The sequence below is a fragment of the Plecotus auritus genome (genome assembly GCF_963455305.1).
Source record: "Plecotus auritus genome assembly, chromosome: 2".
Taxonomy (NCBI): domain Eukaryota; kingdom Metazoa; phylum Chordata; class Mammalia; order Chiroptera; family Vespertilionidae; genus Plecotus; species Plecotus auritus.
This window is the reverse complement of record NC_137771.1, coordinates 79,655,911-79,674,015: the sequence shown is the minus strand read 5'-3', so window position 1 is coordinate 79,674,015 and position 18,105 is coordinate 79,655,911. Positions and strand designations below refer to the sequence as shown.

At 45.7% G+C, this 18,105-nt stretch overlaps 1 protein-coding gene across 1 annotated transcript in view; it reads right to left on the bottom strand.

The window, feature by feature from the left end:
• Positions 1-13,353, bottom strand: part of MBOAT1 (membrane bound glycerophospholipid O-acyltransferase 1) — a 115,852-nt gene extending 102,499 nt beyond the window's left edge. Inside the window, exon 1 of the mRNA XM_080655131.1 lies at positions 13,019-13,353. Within this exon, the coding sequence (XP_080511257.1) occupies positions 13,019-13,114 (96 nt within the window). The 5' untranslated portion in view covers positions 13,115-13,353. The remainder of the gene's footprint in view (positions 1-13,018) is intronic.
• Between the last annotated feature and the right edge of the window lie 4,752 nt (positions 13,354-18,105).

Here is an 18,105-nt window from a genome sequence, read left to right as displayed (position 1 = left end):
CCAACACCAATCTCTGCCTCCCCCAGCTCAGTGTCCTCCCCCCCCCCCCCCCCGGCCCCCATGCGTGCCCTGGTAAGTGGCCCTCACTGCTCTCCAAATGCTGGGAATGTGAGCAGAGGAGGCGGTGCCAAGGTGGGAAGACCCCCGCCCAGCCCTGCCCCCACCACCAGCAGCACCATTAGCACCTCCAGTCTAAGCTTAAGGACAAGGCTGTTCCTGCAAGCACAGAAATAGAACTATCAGAAAAGGCGGAAAGGAAGTCAAGTGTCACAAGAGCTCTGTATGTGCAGATATGGATCAACCCCTAAGAGATGCTGTTACATTTTTTTTAAAAAAGAGACGAGGAGTGGAAGCACTTGTGTCAGAAACAGTCAGAAAGATTCTGTGTGCACATGTGCACTGCCTGGCTCTGAAGAAGGCCCTGGCTTCCCTGAGAGGGGATCTGGGCAGCGGAAAAGATGGGTGTGGGGGGACATTGGCCTTGCATTATAGCCCTTTTCTGCCTTGATTTTGATATATAAGCTACCTACTCAGAAAACTAATTTTTAAACTGTATTTATACAAAATAAAAGCAAAATATTACTTAAATTTTTTAATTTTTAAGTTAAAATAGATAAATAAATGTGTAATATCAATATTCAAACAAAAACAGAGCAAAACTATAATGTGAGAGGGAGGGGGGTTTGGGGACTAAAGACGTCTCACCCAGTGACCCTCACAGTTAAACCACTTCATGAAATTTCACAAAATGACTTTTGAATTTAGCAACTTCCTGTAAGCCTTAGCAACCTTTTGCTGTATACCTTTGTTGACCCTGTTTCAAACTGGAGATGCAGAATGATGAATAAGACAGAAGGGAGAGGTATGAAGGTAAGGGAACAAACCAGTCTTTTTTATTTTAATTACTTGTTTGAAATAAGAATTTAGAACCACCTGAACAGAGCCTTTTCAAATGTACCCCTGCTCTTTTTCAACTTAGACTAGAACCTGAGCTCATATTGTTATTTTGGTAAATAAGCCTGAGAATGGAATATTTTAATAGTATGATGTTTGGGAAATCCCCAGCACTATCAGCCCAGCTATATCTTAATTTAACACTTAAAACCACTGTGCATTGCCTGGGTGGCTCCATCTATTGGAGTGTCGTCCTATGCACGAAACGGTTGTGGGTTTAATCACTGGTCAGGGTGCATAGGAGGCAACAGCAGATCCATGTTTCTCTCTCTCCCCTTTCTTCTCTCTCTAAAGAAAAAAAATTAAATTTAGAAAAAGCAATTAAAAACACATATCTTCAGGTGAGGATTAAAAAAACACACATTAATGCTGTTGTGAACTTTCAAAACCATTACTGCAAATCAGATCGATACTACTAATGCATAAAAGATTAACCACTGATAACTTTAAAAAGTTATAAGCAGAGTTACATGACTACAAAGACGTCAGTAGATATTTACCAAGTACACAGTTTTTGGATAATTAAAAAACACATTACAAGTGGGTTAATGAGTTCATCTGTGGCAGGAAGTCATGTTTCTCTGGCCCAAAGGGACAGTGGTCTTTTAGTAAAGCATGTGTTTAACCAGAATAAACTACTTGAAGTTACTTTTCCCACTTACTACTCTCCTTCCTTGTGCTGTCCTGGCAAAACCACAAGAAATTGTCATTAATAAGAATGCAGCAAGTTTTCCCTTTATCTTGTTTACTGAAAGGCTTGCTTAAAATAGAAAGCTTCTGAAAAGCACGCAACCAAACACTGTTATTAAATTACACATCTTGATTTCTGCTGCTACAAAAGATATTTCCGGATTGTATCTCCTTAGATGTAATCTTTTCATGAACTTTGCTTTTATTAGTGGAGTTCTGAGGCCATGCTGCACAATCCCAGGAGCACTTGGGTAGATGGCACCACGTGACTTGACTTTCAGCTGCTCAAGGAAACGTCCACATGTTGCTCACACAAACCTGAGATGGTTCATCCAAAAAATGATATGGCCCTAACCGGTTTAGTTCAGTGGATAAGCGTCAGCCTTCGGACTGAAAGGTTCCAGGTTCGATTCCAGTCAAGGGCATGTACCTTGGTTGCGAGCACATCCCCAGTAGAGGGTGTGCAGGAGGCAGCTGATGGATGTTCTCTCTCATCGATGTTTCTAACTCTCTATCCTTCTCCCTTCCTCTCTGTAAAAAATCAATAAAATATATTTTTTTAAAAAATGATATGACTATCTGCATATGTCATTGCATGTGATACATACATCAACTGCACAGAATGAAAATGGGAATAGAGTACTTAGTACTTAAACAGCCCAAGATTAACATTTAACTATCAGAAATTGGGTTGTGATTTAACTTTCAAATTGGAAACTAGGACTCTTCAATCTGAAATGTAGGTTCCAAATAATAAACAGGCCAAACCAGTTGCTAAAAAGAACTCGTTCCCAATGTTATCTTAACTTAGTCATTCTTGCCAAGGGAAAAATGTAAATAAAATCCTATTTCAAGCCAACAAACATTAATTTAGTTCCTACCTTGTACCAAACATGCCAAGATGACTAAGATTCACTACCCACAAAGAACGTTCATCTTTTCTCCAGTCTCAGTGTCTTTGTTCAAACAGCTTTCTTCCTAGAATATTCTGCCTGTCCCACCGCCCCCACCCCGGCACCTTTTCCTTCTCCTTTAAAAGCAGCAGCTGCCAGGAAGTCTCCTTGGCACCCTCTCAGGACAGGCCCGTTGGTGCAGAGGCCATGTCCTTGGGCAATGCATGGGCACAGGTCCCTAGAGCATCGAGTACATATATTACCGGGTTTACACATAAAACAGTAGTAACAAGTATTCACAGGTCTGTCTCCCAGAAGGCTTGGATCCTCATTAATCTCTGTATCCCATTCTAGCCCAATATTTGGCATATGGTGCTCCATATGCTAATTCAGCCCTGTGCCGCTTACCGACAGGGCTCCATTCTGAGAAATGCACCATTAGGTGATTCTGTCACTGTGTGAACACCACAGAGTGCGCTTACAAAAGCATAGATGGTATAGCCTACTACACACTCAGCCTATGTGGTACAGTCTATTGCTCCTAGGTTAGAAGCCTGGATAGCACGTTATGGTGCAAAACAACACAAGATTAAATCAAGCACAAGAAGAATGATGCAATCAAGAGATGCGATAAACATGAGATGCATGAAGCACACTGTGCTACAGCAAACTTCTTATTTACAAGTAAAAAGAGTTCACTCTAAATTAACAATAAAACGTATACTGTAGTAAATACCTAAACCAGTGACAGTCGTTTACTATCATGATCAAGAAGTATGCACTGTACCTACTCGTACACACTATACTTGCATACGACTGATAGTGCTGGCTTATTTACACCAGCATCGCCACAAACCCATGAGGAATGCGCTACACTTTGAAGTCACAATGGCTACAAAGTCATTAGTCCATAGGAATTTTCCAGCTTCATTATAATCTTACTAGTGACACAGTGCAACGAAATTCGTGCACATTAAAAGGGGATTAATTAAAGGAAATAATTTAATATTGCTATTAGCCCTTTCTCTATAATAGAAGTGTCAGAGATGAAAGAAAATTAGTAAAATGTATATGAAAACCTTCCTCCTGTCAGAGTCTGGGGCTCACCACGGGACCCAGAGTCAAGTCCCCACCCACCCACATGCACCTCAAAATCACGTGAGACCCAGACGCGGCTGCCACATTGGGCTAGATCCAGACCTGGCCAGTCCCACCCTTGTCAAGCCCTGCCGGTCAGGGGGGGTAGCCTCAGGTCCCCTGGCCCGGCGCCAGGACGGGAGACATGGCTTGAGGTCCCCCAGACTGGGGCGGGGAGCGTGCCTTGAGGTCCTCCATCAAGCCCCACCTGGTGGGGGACATGGCCTGAGGTCCCCTGTCAAGCCCCACTGGGTAGTGGGCATGGCCTGAGGTCCCCTGTCAAGCCCCACTGGGTAGTGGGCATGGCCTGAGGTCCCCTGTCAAGCCCCGCCAGGCAGGGGGGGGCACAGCCTCAGATTCCCCAGCCCAGCACCGGGAGGGGGGCACAGCCTCAGTTCCCCCATCAAGCCCCACTGGGCGGGGGGACACAGCCTCAGGTCCCCCATCAAGCCCCACTGGGCGGGGGCGTGGCCTGAGTTTCCTTGACCCAGCACTGGGGGTGCACCTTGAGGACCCCCGTCAAGCCCCGGTGGGTGGAGGGCACGGCCTGAGGTCCCCTGTCAAGCCCAGCCAGGCAGGGGGGCTCAGCCTCAGGTCCCCTGGCCCGGTGCTGGGGCAGGGGGCACGACCTGAGGTCCCCTGTCAAGCCCCACTGGGTGAGGGGTGCAGTTTGAGGTCCCCTGGCCTGGTGCCAGGGTGGGGGGTGCGGCCTGTCAAGCCCCACCTGGTGAGGGGCACGGCCTGAGGTCCCCCAGCCTGGCACTGGGGCGGGGGGAGCAGCCTGAGGTCCCCTAGCCCAGCACCAGGACAGGAAGTGCACCTTGAGGTCCCCCATCAAGCTCCGCTGAGCGGGGGGCATGGCCTCAGGTCCCCTGGCCTGGCACTGGGGTGGGGAGCGTGGCCTGAGGTCCCCTCTTAAGCCCCATGGGGGCGGGGGAGGGCGTAGCCCAGGGGTGGGCAAACTTTTTGACTCGAGGGCCACAATGGGTTCTTAAACTGGACCGGAGGGCCGGAACAAAAGCATGGATGGAGTGTTTGTGTGAACTAATATAAATTAAAAGTAAAGGAGCGGAGGGGAGAGCAAGAGAACCGGATAGAACAGCCGGATCCGGCCTGCGGGCCGTAGTTTGCCCAAGGCTGGCGTAGCCTCAGGTCCCTGCTGATTGCTCGTTAAGGCTCCTTATGGGAACTTGGCCTCAGCTATGGGTGCAGCCATCTTTTGTGATGGAGTGATGGTCAATTAGCATATTCTCTCTTTATTAGATAGGATGGGACCACAGTCATTGACCGAAAAGTTGGTATATGGCACATGACTATGGATGAGATAGATAACATATGCAGAGCAGCTGGCAGCATAAGCATTCAGTACAGAAGTTCTGGCAGCATTGAGCCAGACAGGGAAACTAAGGCCAAGTTTGAAGAACAGCTCTTTTCTACAATGGGAAGGCTAAAGCTCCAGGACCCACAGGCCTCTCCTTGAAATGCCAGGAAGTAAGTGGCCACACCTCCACTCTCTCGGCCCTCCTTTCAATTACTGTCAAATGAAGCTGCCAGACTGTGACACCAGCCAGGCTGGACCCACCCAGGGTCCCCTAGAATGGAGACTGCTCACCTCCAGTTCTGTGTGCAGAGCTGGACTAAGGGACGATCCCCAACTCCACCAGTCCTGACCTCTTAAGTCTGTGGAATTGGGGGTTTAAACCTCACAGCATTGCCCTGAACATACCTTACCCTTTGATGTCCCTCAACCTTGCAACAGCAATCTCTTTAGAACCACAAGGAACCTCCCACCACACTTCTGTGTGGCCCCAGGAAAGACCAAAATTCTCAGGGTCAGTCACTAGTCTTATCAGATCTCTGGGACCCTAGGCAGGGCGGCAGGAGGGTACCCCTACCTGCCTAGAACTTCCCACTCATCGCACACCATCATGCCAAGCAAGCAAGTTCCACTTCTCAACTTTCAGCCATATGCTGCTCCTGACTTCCTCCTCCCCCCTCCTCTGTAATGGCTCATCTTCCCTCCTTCCCACTGCTGACCTTCTCTTCGCCCTCCCTCTGCTCCATCCAAAACTTCAGTCTTCCCAGCTCTCTCCTTCCACTCTTAGCCTTGCAGGAGAATTGTTTGCCTCAGAACATTTTCTTTCTCATTTTACCACTACAAAGGGGGTAGAGGGAGTGAGTGGGGTAAGTAGAAAGAAGAAAATCACTGCCTTTCCAGGTTCCTCATTGCTGCTTTGGACCATCTTTCTTCCACCATCCTTATACAAGACCTTTCCTCCCCCCAGATCCCACCCAGACGCCTTACATTAAATGAGCTGCGGCCTGCAGAGCAGCTGGCTGAGTGCCTGGTAGCAGAGCAGGCCATACCCTCTCTGGTTCTTACGCTGTAGAATCCATCAACCTCCACCATCCTGGGGAGCTGGGGTCCTACATTGTCTTTTTCTCCTCACATCCCCGAATTCAACTTGGAAGCTTCACTGTTTAAGAGAACAATCCGTCCAACCCCCGGTTCCTCGGCTAAACCAAACTGGCTTGTACCCCAGGTCCCACATCCACACCCTGACTTTCATCACTGCCCAGAAAAGCTTCACTGAGAATCTTCAACTGCAACATCCCAGCCCCCAGGCTCTCTCACTTCCGCTGCTGCACCTGCTCATCAAAGTCCCTCCATCTCTGGTTATTTCTCTTCTCACTTTCATCACTTCCAAGTACTTGACAGCATCTTTCCACACCCTTACTCCTTAACTTTCCAACAACCTTCTCTGGAAATCTCCAACTATCTGTTTTACTTCTGCTCCTGAAAGGAGCTGCTGAACGAGAAAAGTCACATATTGACACAAATCCCTGCCTCTAAAAATCTAGGATTTTCAGTAGGTTGATGACCCTCCAGCCACCCATAAATTGCTCTGGTCAGTTCTTTCTCCACCCACCCATAAAGACCACTTAACACCTTCACTCATCCTCAAAACTGGTAGCAGTGGCTCTGAACTTCAGAGACTCACTGGGGAGCCCTTCCACCCCGATATCCAGATTTATTAGGCCTGGAACTGATCCCAAACACACACAGGGCAAGAGATTCTGATGAACGATAGTCCATACACCCAATTTCAAAAAAATATTAGTCTACAGCAGAGTCTGCAAACTGGCCCTTGGGCCAAATCCAGCCTGCTGCCTGTTTTTGTGTGGCCTGCATACAAAAATTGTGTTTTACATTTTTTAAACAGTTAAAATAAAACGAATGAAGAAAATTCCACAACACCTGAAAATTATATGAAATTCAAATTCCAGGGTTCATACATGGTTTCCTGAGAACACAGCCATGCCCAGTTATTTACACCTTACCTACGGCTGCTTTCAAGGTATCATGCCAGAGTTGGGTAGTTGTGGCGAAGACTGTAGCAGGCGTCCTCAAACTACGGCCCGCGGGCCACATGCAGTGCGTATAGGAATTTGTTCATAGTTTTTTTTTTTTAAACTATAGTCCGGCCCTCCAATGGTCTGAGGGACAGTGAACTGGCCCCCTGTTTAAAAAGTTTGAGGACCCCTGCATAGCCTGCAAAGCCGAAAATATTTACTGTCTAGCCTTTATAACAAGTTTGGCGACCCCTGGCCTGCAGGATAAAGTGTAAACACCTCACCAGAGCGTTTCAGTTTCCTGGTGAGGCGACTGCTGCTCACTTCTCCAACTGAGAGTCCTGCAATCCACACAACTGCAGCCCACCATGCACTGCAGTGGGCTCGCAGTTACTTGAATGAAGCACACATTCCACACGCCATACCTCTGCACGTGCCGTTCTCATCACTCCGCCTCATAAATTTTCTTCTTCCTTCAAGACCCAATGCTGTCCCTCCTCACCTGAGAGATGCTCTTTGATGACCACGCCTCATGGCTTTCACCTGTGTTTGATTAATGTGTATCCCACTTCTCTGTCTACTGCAATGGCTTTCAAACTTTCCAGCACATCAGGACCCACTGGAGGGCTCATTAAATCACCTGTGGCTGAGCCCATCCCCAGAGCAGCAGATGGGGGCCCCAGGAAGAGAATGTACATTTCTAACAAGTTTCCAGGCTGCTGGTGCTGGTCCCGGTACCACACAGAAGCAACACTGGTTGATGTATGTGTCCCTGACCCAACAATGAGTTTTTTGAGGAAGGGCCTTATTTTATTCATATTTGAATCATCACAGCCCAGCACAGCTCCGGAAATTCCTGGAACACAGTTGAAACTTAATACCTGTTGTTTGTCCCTTAACTGAATTATTTTCCTCCTGTAAGCTAATCATTTCCATTATCGGACAGTGAAGAGGAAATTAAGAGGGAAGAGGAGATCTGACTGCAGGAACTACTGAGGCCAGAAAAGAAAAAGAAAGTGGCTCTCTGCGAGAGTGATTTCTGTGCCAGCCATACACATCCTGAGCTGGGGCGAACAGAGAGCCCTGGGTGAAGTCAGAACCCACGGGTACAGCCTAAGGGAAGTGTCATTGGGGGCTGGAGGGGAGAAGTTAGGTGCAGGACCCTTCCTCCCACAAAGGCCAATCTACTGTCCACTTTAAACACAAGGCTCTATAGAATGAAGTTTCATAATAGACATCAGCAGCACTGGCATATATTGTTACTAATGATAAACATTTATTGAGCACCTATTATTTCCTTGGAATACAAGAAGGGATAAAACCTCCACCTCCAAGAGACTTTAAATTAGTTTGAAATTCAGCATATAAACGCAGCAAGATAACTAACAATATAAGGTAACATTTACTAAATGTCAAAGGTAAACAGTAAGTTCTTCAGGCGTCTATGTGTCCTAGGGCTTTCCCTTCTCTGTTCCACCAGGGCTCCATCTGCAAACCTCCATCTGCAAACCTCCATCTGCAAACCTCCATGGGCACCGGCACAGGCCTGTGAGGACACCGCGCTTGTATACTCATATGGGTCCTTTGTCTCCTCTGGTTTATCAACTCTTCCCAGAGAGGGAAAATCTTGACTTTTTTCATCTTTGGATTCTACAACTTGCCCAGGTACCTGGCACTAATAGCGTTAAATAAATATTTAATTGATTTAATAATGACTGTGGAATGTGAGCTGAGCTTTTAAGGAAGGGCAAATCTTAGATAAGAAAAGAAGTGAAGGCTGGGCTTTCCAAGAATGAGCAAGGGAACCAAGTGGGTGATTAAAAATTGCAGGCAGGTAAAGAAACCTTGTGGTCACAGCCCTCCCCTCTACCCCATTCCTGAAATTATCAACTCTCTGCTGGCATCACCCTCAGTCCAGAGCGCCAGGTTTTCAGAGCTGGTCTTCCTTCGTCCAGCCTTTTAAACTGTAACACCAAGCTTATGTTAATAGTCCTAAACCTTTGCTGTGCTTTGATCTCAATATCATTTCCTGGTCTATTTTTCCCTTGTTCCTTTTTCTGCTGATTAAATTAGGAAGGAAGGAAAGAAAGAAAGGAAAGAAGGAAGGAAGGAGTAAACAAACAAACGAACCCAAATAATCCTAATTTAACACTGAATTGATACTTTATGCAAACACAAAATGTGGGAGTGCCAGTCAGTAAAAATAGCCTTGGCACGGGGAGTCACCCCCACCCACCAAAGTGGAAAGTCCTTAAAATCAGGAGACAGCTTCTCAGCTTTCACAGCTCCTAGGATATGACCATGCATCATACAAATTAATAACGTCCATATCACGCCCATCTGGTAGCTGTGTCCATCTTGAAAACTTAGAAGGCTTTGGTTAAAGTCAGATCATGTCACACTCTGTAACCAAAACAAAGTGGACAGGACATGAGCAGATGATTTAAACAAGAAGTAAAACAAAACACTCATCCTCCACTCCCTGAGTCCCCTGAAATAGGAAAGAAAAGCTCTTACCTAACTTATCTTGGGTAGGTGAAGGTTTATATCTGAAAAATCCTACTAATTGCCAGAGCTCCGTATTTGCTGGACAGACAGGGACTCGCTATTTAGAAACGCAACTTTCCACAAGTTCATCCTGAGGTACCTGTGGAGGCCCCTCCGTCATCACCCATTTCCTGTGCTCTGTCTGAAGTGCTGTGCTGTCGTTGTTTCTAATTAAATAATATGATTTTACATTTCATATCTTTAAGAGGATATCAGACTAAAAAAAGTCCCTGGAAACTAAAACCACAGATTTTTTTCCTCAGTATGGTCACAAGTGAACACAGGCTTCCCCCAGGAGTTAACAGAACAGGTAAATGGAAGAATCAGAAAAAGATAATAAAAGAGTTTTTCACTCACATACTAGAATGGTAAACAGATATTTCAGTTTTTGCAAAAAAAATAAATAAATAAACTACTTGACAAAGGGACACTCAGAAGCCAAGAAGTCCTCAGAAGTTCATTCAATTCAGAAATGATGAATGTATGTGAAATGTTAAGACAGTCATTGGGGAAAAATTCAGTGTCTTTAAGGGACATATGAAGAACAATTTGGGTAACTTAAAGTATATGTCTTATCATTTTTAGCACATCGCAGGCCAATAAAGAGTCACTCTCAACCAGCCAGCGTGGCTCTGGGTTGAGCGTCAACCTATGAACCAGGAGGTCATAGTTCGATTCCAGTCAGGGCACATGCCCAGGTTGTGGGCTCCATCCCCCAGTGTGGGCATGCAGGAGGCAGCCAATCAATGATTCTCTCTCATCATTGATGTTTCTATCTCTCTCTCCCTCTCCCTTCCTCTCTGAAATCAATAAAAACATTTTTTTTTTAAAGTCACTCTTCAAAGCAACAGGAACAAACATTTATCAAGGACTATGTTCTTGGATTGCCCTCCAGATCTGGCTCTCCCTTTTTCTGCCCCATTCTGTGCCCTGGGAGGAGCCCCTGCAGACCCAGGTCAGCCACCTTTGGGTGGGGTCTGACACTGAAGAGCATTGGCAAGAAATGGAAGGGCTGTGGGGTGGAGGGCTGAGAGGGCTGAGGTTCTCTCTCGCTGCTCCCCACACCCCATCCTGGCAGGTGCAGCTCTCACTGGGCAGCAGCAAATTAATAAGGAAAATGGAAGAATCAGAAAAAGATAATGAAAGAGTTTTTCATTCAAACTTCCTTCACTTTCCCCTTCAGCTCCCAGGTCTTGATACCTGAACATCATTTGCCAGTTCCCTTAATCCTGCCCACACCCCTCTAAGTAGTTCATTAAAGTTTCTTCATTGCAACCCACTGAGTTGAATTTTGTTTCCTGCCAGGACTGTGCTTAACACAAGAACCTTCCTGACTTTTATATCTATATAAAAATTTTATATCTATATGAAATTTCTCAACTGCAAGATGTAGGTCGTAATGCCATCTCCCATTTCACACATGAGGATGCTGAGACTCTAAAAGGGTAGAGTGCCAGCTGTGGTCACACAGGAAGTTTGCTGAATTACCCCCTGGCCAGTCCGACATCTAAGATCTTAAAAAGCTCTTGAAAGTGTGAGGGAGAAACACTCTCAAGCTGCCACACAGCCTCAAATCACATTATTCATGGTTTGGGATTTTTCCCTGGGTCTAAAATAAGCTAGTTGGGGCACTGCCCTACAAGTGCTTCTTCCACCAAGAGCCATTCAGATTTGAGCCTGCTGGAGGGTGGAGGGCTGTCCTAAGATGGAAGAGTTCACAGGTGTTCCCCTTGCCCATTGCCCGCATCCTTCTTTCAGTTCACCCCAGAAATCCTTAAACATAAGGCTCTTTTATTCTTTTTTATAAACTAAAAATAGGGTTCTTATGACAGAACCCCAGGATATTTGGAGGGGCGGTGGGTGCAGTTAAAAAGCATTTAAAAACATCATACTAGCACTTCCCATTCATAACCTGCTAGGTTCCATTAATAGTGTATCTCTTTTCTTACATAGGGCTGGCTGGATTACTCTCTCTAGCTGTGCAGAGTAGCTTAAAACAGAAAATGCAATTAAAATAAATCCTGACTTGTATGTATGCATCTTAGCATAACCAATGGACACAGATACTGGGGTGGTGGGGGCTTGCCCTTGAGGGGGGGTGTCCATGGGGAGGGGGAAGGAGACGTAAAACTTTAGAAAATAAAAAAATATATACTAAAAAAATAAATAAATAAAATAAACTCTGATGGGGTGTGGGGGGCAAGTACAAAATGAACTCCCCTTAAGGATTTAGCTATGGGTTATATTCATTTCAGGGCTAAGACTGCTGTTATTTCTGTCTTTGCCTAGGTCCCTGGGTCTCTCCCACCCTCACTACACACGGAAGAGTAACTTACAAAAGCACGAGTTAGGATTCAACATCTCTCCCAAGATCTTAACTCAATGGATTTTGCAACTGATAGGAAGGCAACGGTGAGATCAGGTGGGTTCTGAATCAGAGGGAACCCTGTGGAAGGGTGGCTCAACAGAGTATCTGAGTAAGGCTACTGGCTCTCACTTCCTCCTTGCTGCAAGAATGTGAGTAGAAAGGGCAGCAGGTGCGCTCTTGCTTGAAGCAAAAAAAAGATCACAAGTGAAAGGCAGAGGAAGAAACCTGGGCCAAAACTCAGCATGAAACAGAACAGGCAGGAGTGCAAGGGGCCCTCCTCCAGCAGCCCCACCCAATTCCTTGTAAATCAATACATGTTGTTGACTCAATACTAAATCCACCGTGCATCCAGCCTGCAGCACCTAAGGCAGACCTGAAAATAAGTAAGACAGTCTCAACCCTCAGGAAGATTTCTGACCATTGCCATTTTCAATATTAATGGTAGCAGACAATACGGGACAGTCCAGATAACTTCAACAGCGCCCCTCTTCTTCCTATTGGGGAGCCTGCAAACTTAGCCTGGGGAAACCAGGGCTGTGTCTCTCCTCCCTCTCATGGACATCACATGTGGTACAAAATAATTGTGATCCTGATTTAACAAGTCTCACTGCTGAAGTTTAAAACCCAGGTCTCTCATTCAAAACTATAGGCTATGACCTCTAAATCAATCAGGTGTGTTTTTATATAGGGTCCTCTACATTCAAAATAATGACTTGACTCCGCTGATGAAAAAAACAACCGATTCAGCTATCAGAAGACGTTAGAACTTGGTACCAGGAATCGGGGCAACCCAAAATTTTATATTAAATTATTATTTAATATTTTAAATAATATTATTATATAATATTTAATATAAATATTAAACAGAAAAAAGTTATTTCGAACCTGTCGTGCAGGGTATATAATGTTTTTTCACACTTACAGTTGAAAAACAAACTCAAAAAACTGCCCACCTGTCCAGTTTGTAGCTGGAGAATCTGCTCTGGGGGCGGGGACAGAGGGGGCTAACATTCCCCCCATAGGCCCCACGCCCGCACTGGCTGGGGAGGGGTCGTGCGCCCCGCGCCGCACTCACCTGGTCCAGCGGAATGCCCAGGAGCTGGCTAAGCGGGTGCAGGCAGGTGGAGCCCGTGGTGCGGTAGGAGAGGCTGGACGGCGGCTCGGCTGCCATCCCGCATCTTCGGGAGGCAGCTGCCCCGACCCCGCACGCTACACGCTACTCCGCGTCCTCGCGTCCGTGCGCTCGTCGGTGGCTGTCCCGAGAGGCTAGCAACCGACTCCCTCCTAGGGACCTAGCGGCAAGGCCGAGGGACTCCCACTCCTGGGGCGCAAACTTAGTGTGGGCGCTACGGCCAGGGCGCCGTGGGAGGGCCGTGCCGAGCGCGCCGCTTCCCGCTCCCTCCTCTCGGCGCCCATTGGCCCGGCCGCTGGGACAGCCCAGGAGGAGGGAGGGAGCAGGAAAAGTGGGGACCAGGAGTCCGGCCCCCAGCTCCGCCTGGCCCGCCCAGCCCAGCCCCGACCCAGGCCGCCGGGAGTGGAAAAGTGATGCCAGCGGGCGGGCTGGTGGCGGGCTGGTGGCGCGCGGCCCAGGGGGCTGGAGGCGCCTCTCCTCCTCCCCGGAGCTCGCTGTCCTGTCTCCCCGCCAAATGACACGACCTCCACCCGGATCACCCAGGCGGGCGCCTTTCTGCCCCACCCTATTTACGCACTCACCCCCACTCCTCCCTGTCCTAGCGCTAGCTAAGATTTCCTGCACTTTCCTTTGGAGCTTTCTCCCTCGCAGCCTCTACTGCAAAGGGTTAATATGCCAGTGGCTGGAGCCTAAGGAGAACCCCTTGCTGCTAGCCATCGCTCCAGCACCCAGACTCCCCTCTTTCTTGAGTTTCATCACCAACAAACTGCACTAAACTGCAAATGGCCAGGCCAGAGTTTCTCAACCCATGTCCCCGGTCATGGAGCAAAAGCAGTCCCTACCACCGCTCCTTGTCCCCATGGAGATTTTAAAGGAGGCCACCACCACCAGATGACAATCTAAACACACACACACACACACACACACACACACACACACACACACATATGCAGACGCTTGTAAATTAACTAGGCTACACAGGCTCGTTAGATATCACACAGGTCTAGAAATTGACCAAAATTGAAGCAATGTTCCTCTTATCTTGAGCAAAATAGCAGCTTATGTGAGGTGTTTCAAAATATGGTGTTTTTTAAAAATCAACACTTAGGTATAAATTGCCACATAAGAAAAGTTTTACTGATACTGTAGTACAATTAATATTAAGAGGACTATTAGATGGTACAGTGTCAAGAGAATCAGTTACATTGTTAGATATAACTTAGTAAAATTTCTTCATTTACCACGGACAATCACCATGTATTAGTTATTATAATCTCTATTTACAGATGAGAAAACTGGAGCTTTTGGAGCTTAAGAACTTGGTTTTATTTAGGGAGGGTCAGTAAAACACAACTGCCCGATTCCAGAGCCTGGGCCTGAGTCATCGTGCCGCTCTGCCCTCTAAAGCAAAGCATTGCTCTCCTTATGGAGAGGCCCACCCACATACCTGCCACAGGCCTGTCATTGCTGGGGACGGGCGTTATATTTACTGCTGCAGGTGAGGTGGCAGCCTGATGCTACAGGCACTCTGTCTCCCCCATTTTCTCTCTGCAGTAGAATGAGGTGTGATATCAAAACCGGGTTTTTAATCTCCTCCTGGGAGATTAAACCATGCTCAGAATGTGAAGTCATCCAGAAGACCCAGTGCGGGTGACTGGTCTAAAGTTAAAGGCCAGACAAAGAGACCTGGAAACGCTTCTGGCACTTTTCAGGAAGGCAGGGTGATGCTATGGACTGATAGAAATGCAATACCAGTCACATGCCAGTCCAGGCCCAGACAAATAGATACTCAAACAGCAAAACTGAATTAAAATGGTCCTCAAAGTTTTCAAAGGTACAACCCATCAAGAAGATAAAATTCTAATGATACAATCAGTCTAGATTCAACCAAAAATGATCACCACAAAACCAAATTAAAACCATCAACGATGATATAACACATGTAAAAATAGAATTACCATTTTAATAATACTACATATTTGTATGATGTTACTGTATATTCACAGAATATATTCATTTATATCCTCCCTGGATCCTGCCAACAACTCTATGGGGTTGGAAGGGCAGGTGTTATCATTTATATTATTATGCCATCATCCTTTCCATTTTTATACATAAGAATCCCAATTTCTGGAAATTTGCAGCCAGCTTATATAGCTAGTAAACTGCAAGAGTAGGTTTCAAATTCGGCTATTCCATTTTTCTTTTTGTTATACAGAAATCTTTTTATTAAGCTAGGAGTCCATCTTCAGGAAAGCAGCAGAAACTGTTGCCTGCACAGGACATTAAACTCCATGCTTAACATTTGAGAACTGCTCTGCAGAATGGTCTAAAGTGACCTACAATGGGTATCACTCTTGCTTTGCAAGCAGTCTCTTTAAGCATTATCCACAAAACCTTAGGGAATAGAGACTTTACAATGAGGACTCAGCTTTTTAATGTTCTAGCTCAACCGGTCTGTGTTTGCTTGGAACATATATGGCTGCCTACCTGCCTAACATTTTTTAAGGCTGAGATCACAGTTAAACATTGTTTTTATATTTGTACATGCACAGAAAATGAAGAAATATAACTGAGGAGAAACCAAGATGGCGGCATACGTAAACACCTAAACTGCTGCCTTGCACAACAATTTCAAAACTACAACTAAAAGACAAAACGGACATCATCCAGAACCACTGGAAAGCTGGCTGAGTAGAAATTCTACAACTAGAAGGAAAGAGAAAAGTACACAAACACTCAGAGGAGCTGCAAAAGGCTGAGGTATAGAGATGCGGAGAGAGGACTGGCGGCTGAGTGCGTGACTGGCTTTCTCAAGTGGGAGGGAGACAGAAGCTCCCGACTGAGCTGAACTCCAGTTCCGGGAGAGATTCTGGGAACCCAGACTCATTCTAGGAGAAACTGGACTGTCTGGCAGCGGGCAGAACTCTAGGGTGGCTTTCTCTCAGAGGTGCTTGCAGCGATTACCAAGGGACACTGAGACCCAGAGGCCTCATAGGGCAGGGCTGATGGGAAGCCAAGGCTGTCTGCTCCGCCCTGAGACTCCGCCCCATCCAAGCTGAGCACAGAGGCTTTTGTAATTTTGCAAGTCTTGTCTCATAAGGGTGTCTCCAGCACAGAAGTTGTACCAGCATAGATACAGCTGATCCTCACAGCCAATTGGCCTGGAGGTCAATTTCTCCCAGTGATACCAACAACAATCAAGACTTAACTACAACAAGACTGTGCACACAGCCCACAAAGGGGTGCACCAAGAGTGTCCACCTCAGGTAACTGGGGAGGCTGAGCCATTGGGCCCTATAGGAAACCTAGCACACAAAGCTACTCTACCAACTCATGGAAGCAGCAAAAATGTGGAGACAAAGAAACAGATCACAAATGAAAGAAATGGAGGAAAGCAAACGACTGGATATAGAGTTCAAAACCACAGTTATAAGGTTTTTCAAGAATTTCCTAGGAAAGGCCAATAAATTTAGCGAGACCCTCGAGGATATGAAAAAAGACCAACTAGAAACTAAGCATACACTGACTGAAATAAAATATATTATACAGAGACCTAACAGCAGACTAGAGGACCACAAGAATCAAGTCAAAGATTTGAAATACAAAGAAGCAAAAAACACTCAACCAGAAAAGAAAAAAGAATCCAAAAATTTGAAGATAGTGTAAGGAGCCTCTGGGACAACCTCAAGCGTACCAACATCAGAATTATGGGGGTGCCAGAAGAAGAGAGAGAGCAAGATACTGAAAACCTATTTGAAGAAATAATGACCGGAAACTTCCCCCACCTGGTGAAAGAAATAGACTTACAAGTCCAGGAAGCGCACAGAACCCCAAACAAAAGGAATCCAAAGAGGACCACACCAAGACACATCATAATTAAAATGCCAAGAGCAAAAGACAAAGAGAGAATATTAAAAGCAGCAAGAGAAAAACAGTTAATTACCTACAAGGGAGCACCCATACGATTGTCAGCTGATTTCTCAACAGAAACTATGCAGGCCAGACAGGAGTGGCAAGAAATATTCAAAGTGATGAATAGCAAGAACCTACGACCAAGATTAGTCTACCCAGGAAAGCTATCATTCAGAATTGAAGGTCAGATAAGAGCTTCACAGATAAGAAAAAGCTAAAGGAGTTCATCACCACCAAACCAGTATTATATGAAATGCTGAAAGGTATTCTTTAAGAAGAGGAAGAAGAAGAAAAAGGTAAAGATAAAAATTATGAACAACAAATACATATCTATCAACAAGTGAATCTAAAAATCAAGTGAATAAAAAATCTGATGAACAGAATAAACTGGTGAATATAATAGAACCCGGGGCATAGAAAGGGAGTGGACTGACAATTCTCGGGGGGGAAAGGGGTGTAGGGGGTGTGGGAAGAGACTGGACAAAAATTGTACACCTATGGATGAGGACAGTGTGGGGGAGGTAAGGGCAGAGGTGGGTTGGGAACCAGGTGGAGGGGAGCTATAGGGGGAAAAAAGAGGAACAATTGTAATAATCTGAACAATAAAAATTTATTAAACTTAAAAAAAAAGAAATATAACTGAACACCAACCAAATTTAGCTATTACTGCTGAGTAATCGTCTGTTTCCCTAAGGATTTTATATCAGTTAGTCATTCAAGGTAAATCACCACAAATCAGCTCAGCTTCCCAACCTATGTACATACACCAGGGAGAATCTGAGATGTCTAAAGACAAAAGAATCCAAGAAATCAGTTTGGATAATTGAATGCAGAAATAAAGCTTATTAACAAAACTCCATTAACTAAAAATGCTCAGAACAATATTTATAAATATGATTTTGTACAACTTCTGGGTGGTCAGTACCAGAGCCTAAAACCTAGAAGAGGAACAGATAATGAAAATCTAAAGAACCTAGCCTTCAGAGCAAGACAAAACTGGACCTGACAGCCAATACTGACTTTTACTGGTTTTGTGACTGAGCAAGTCAATCAACTTCCTCAAGCCTCAATTTTCTCCTCTATAAAGTGAGAATAAGGATTATGATCTCTTGTAG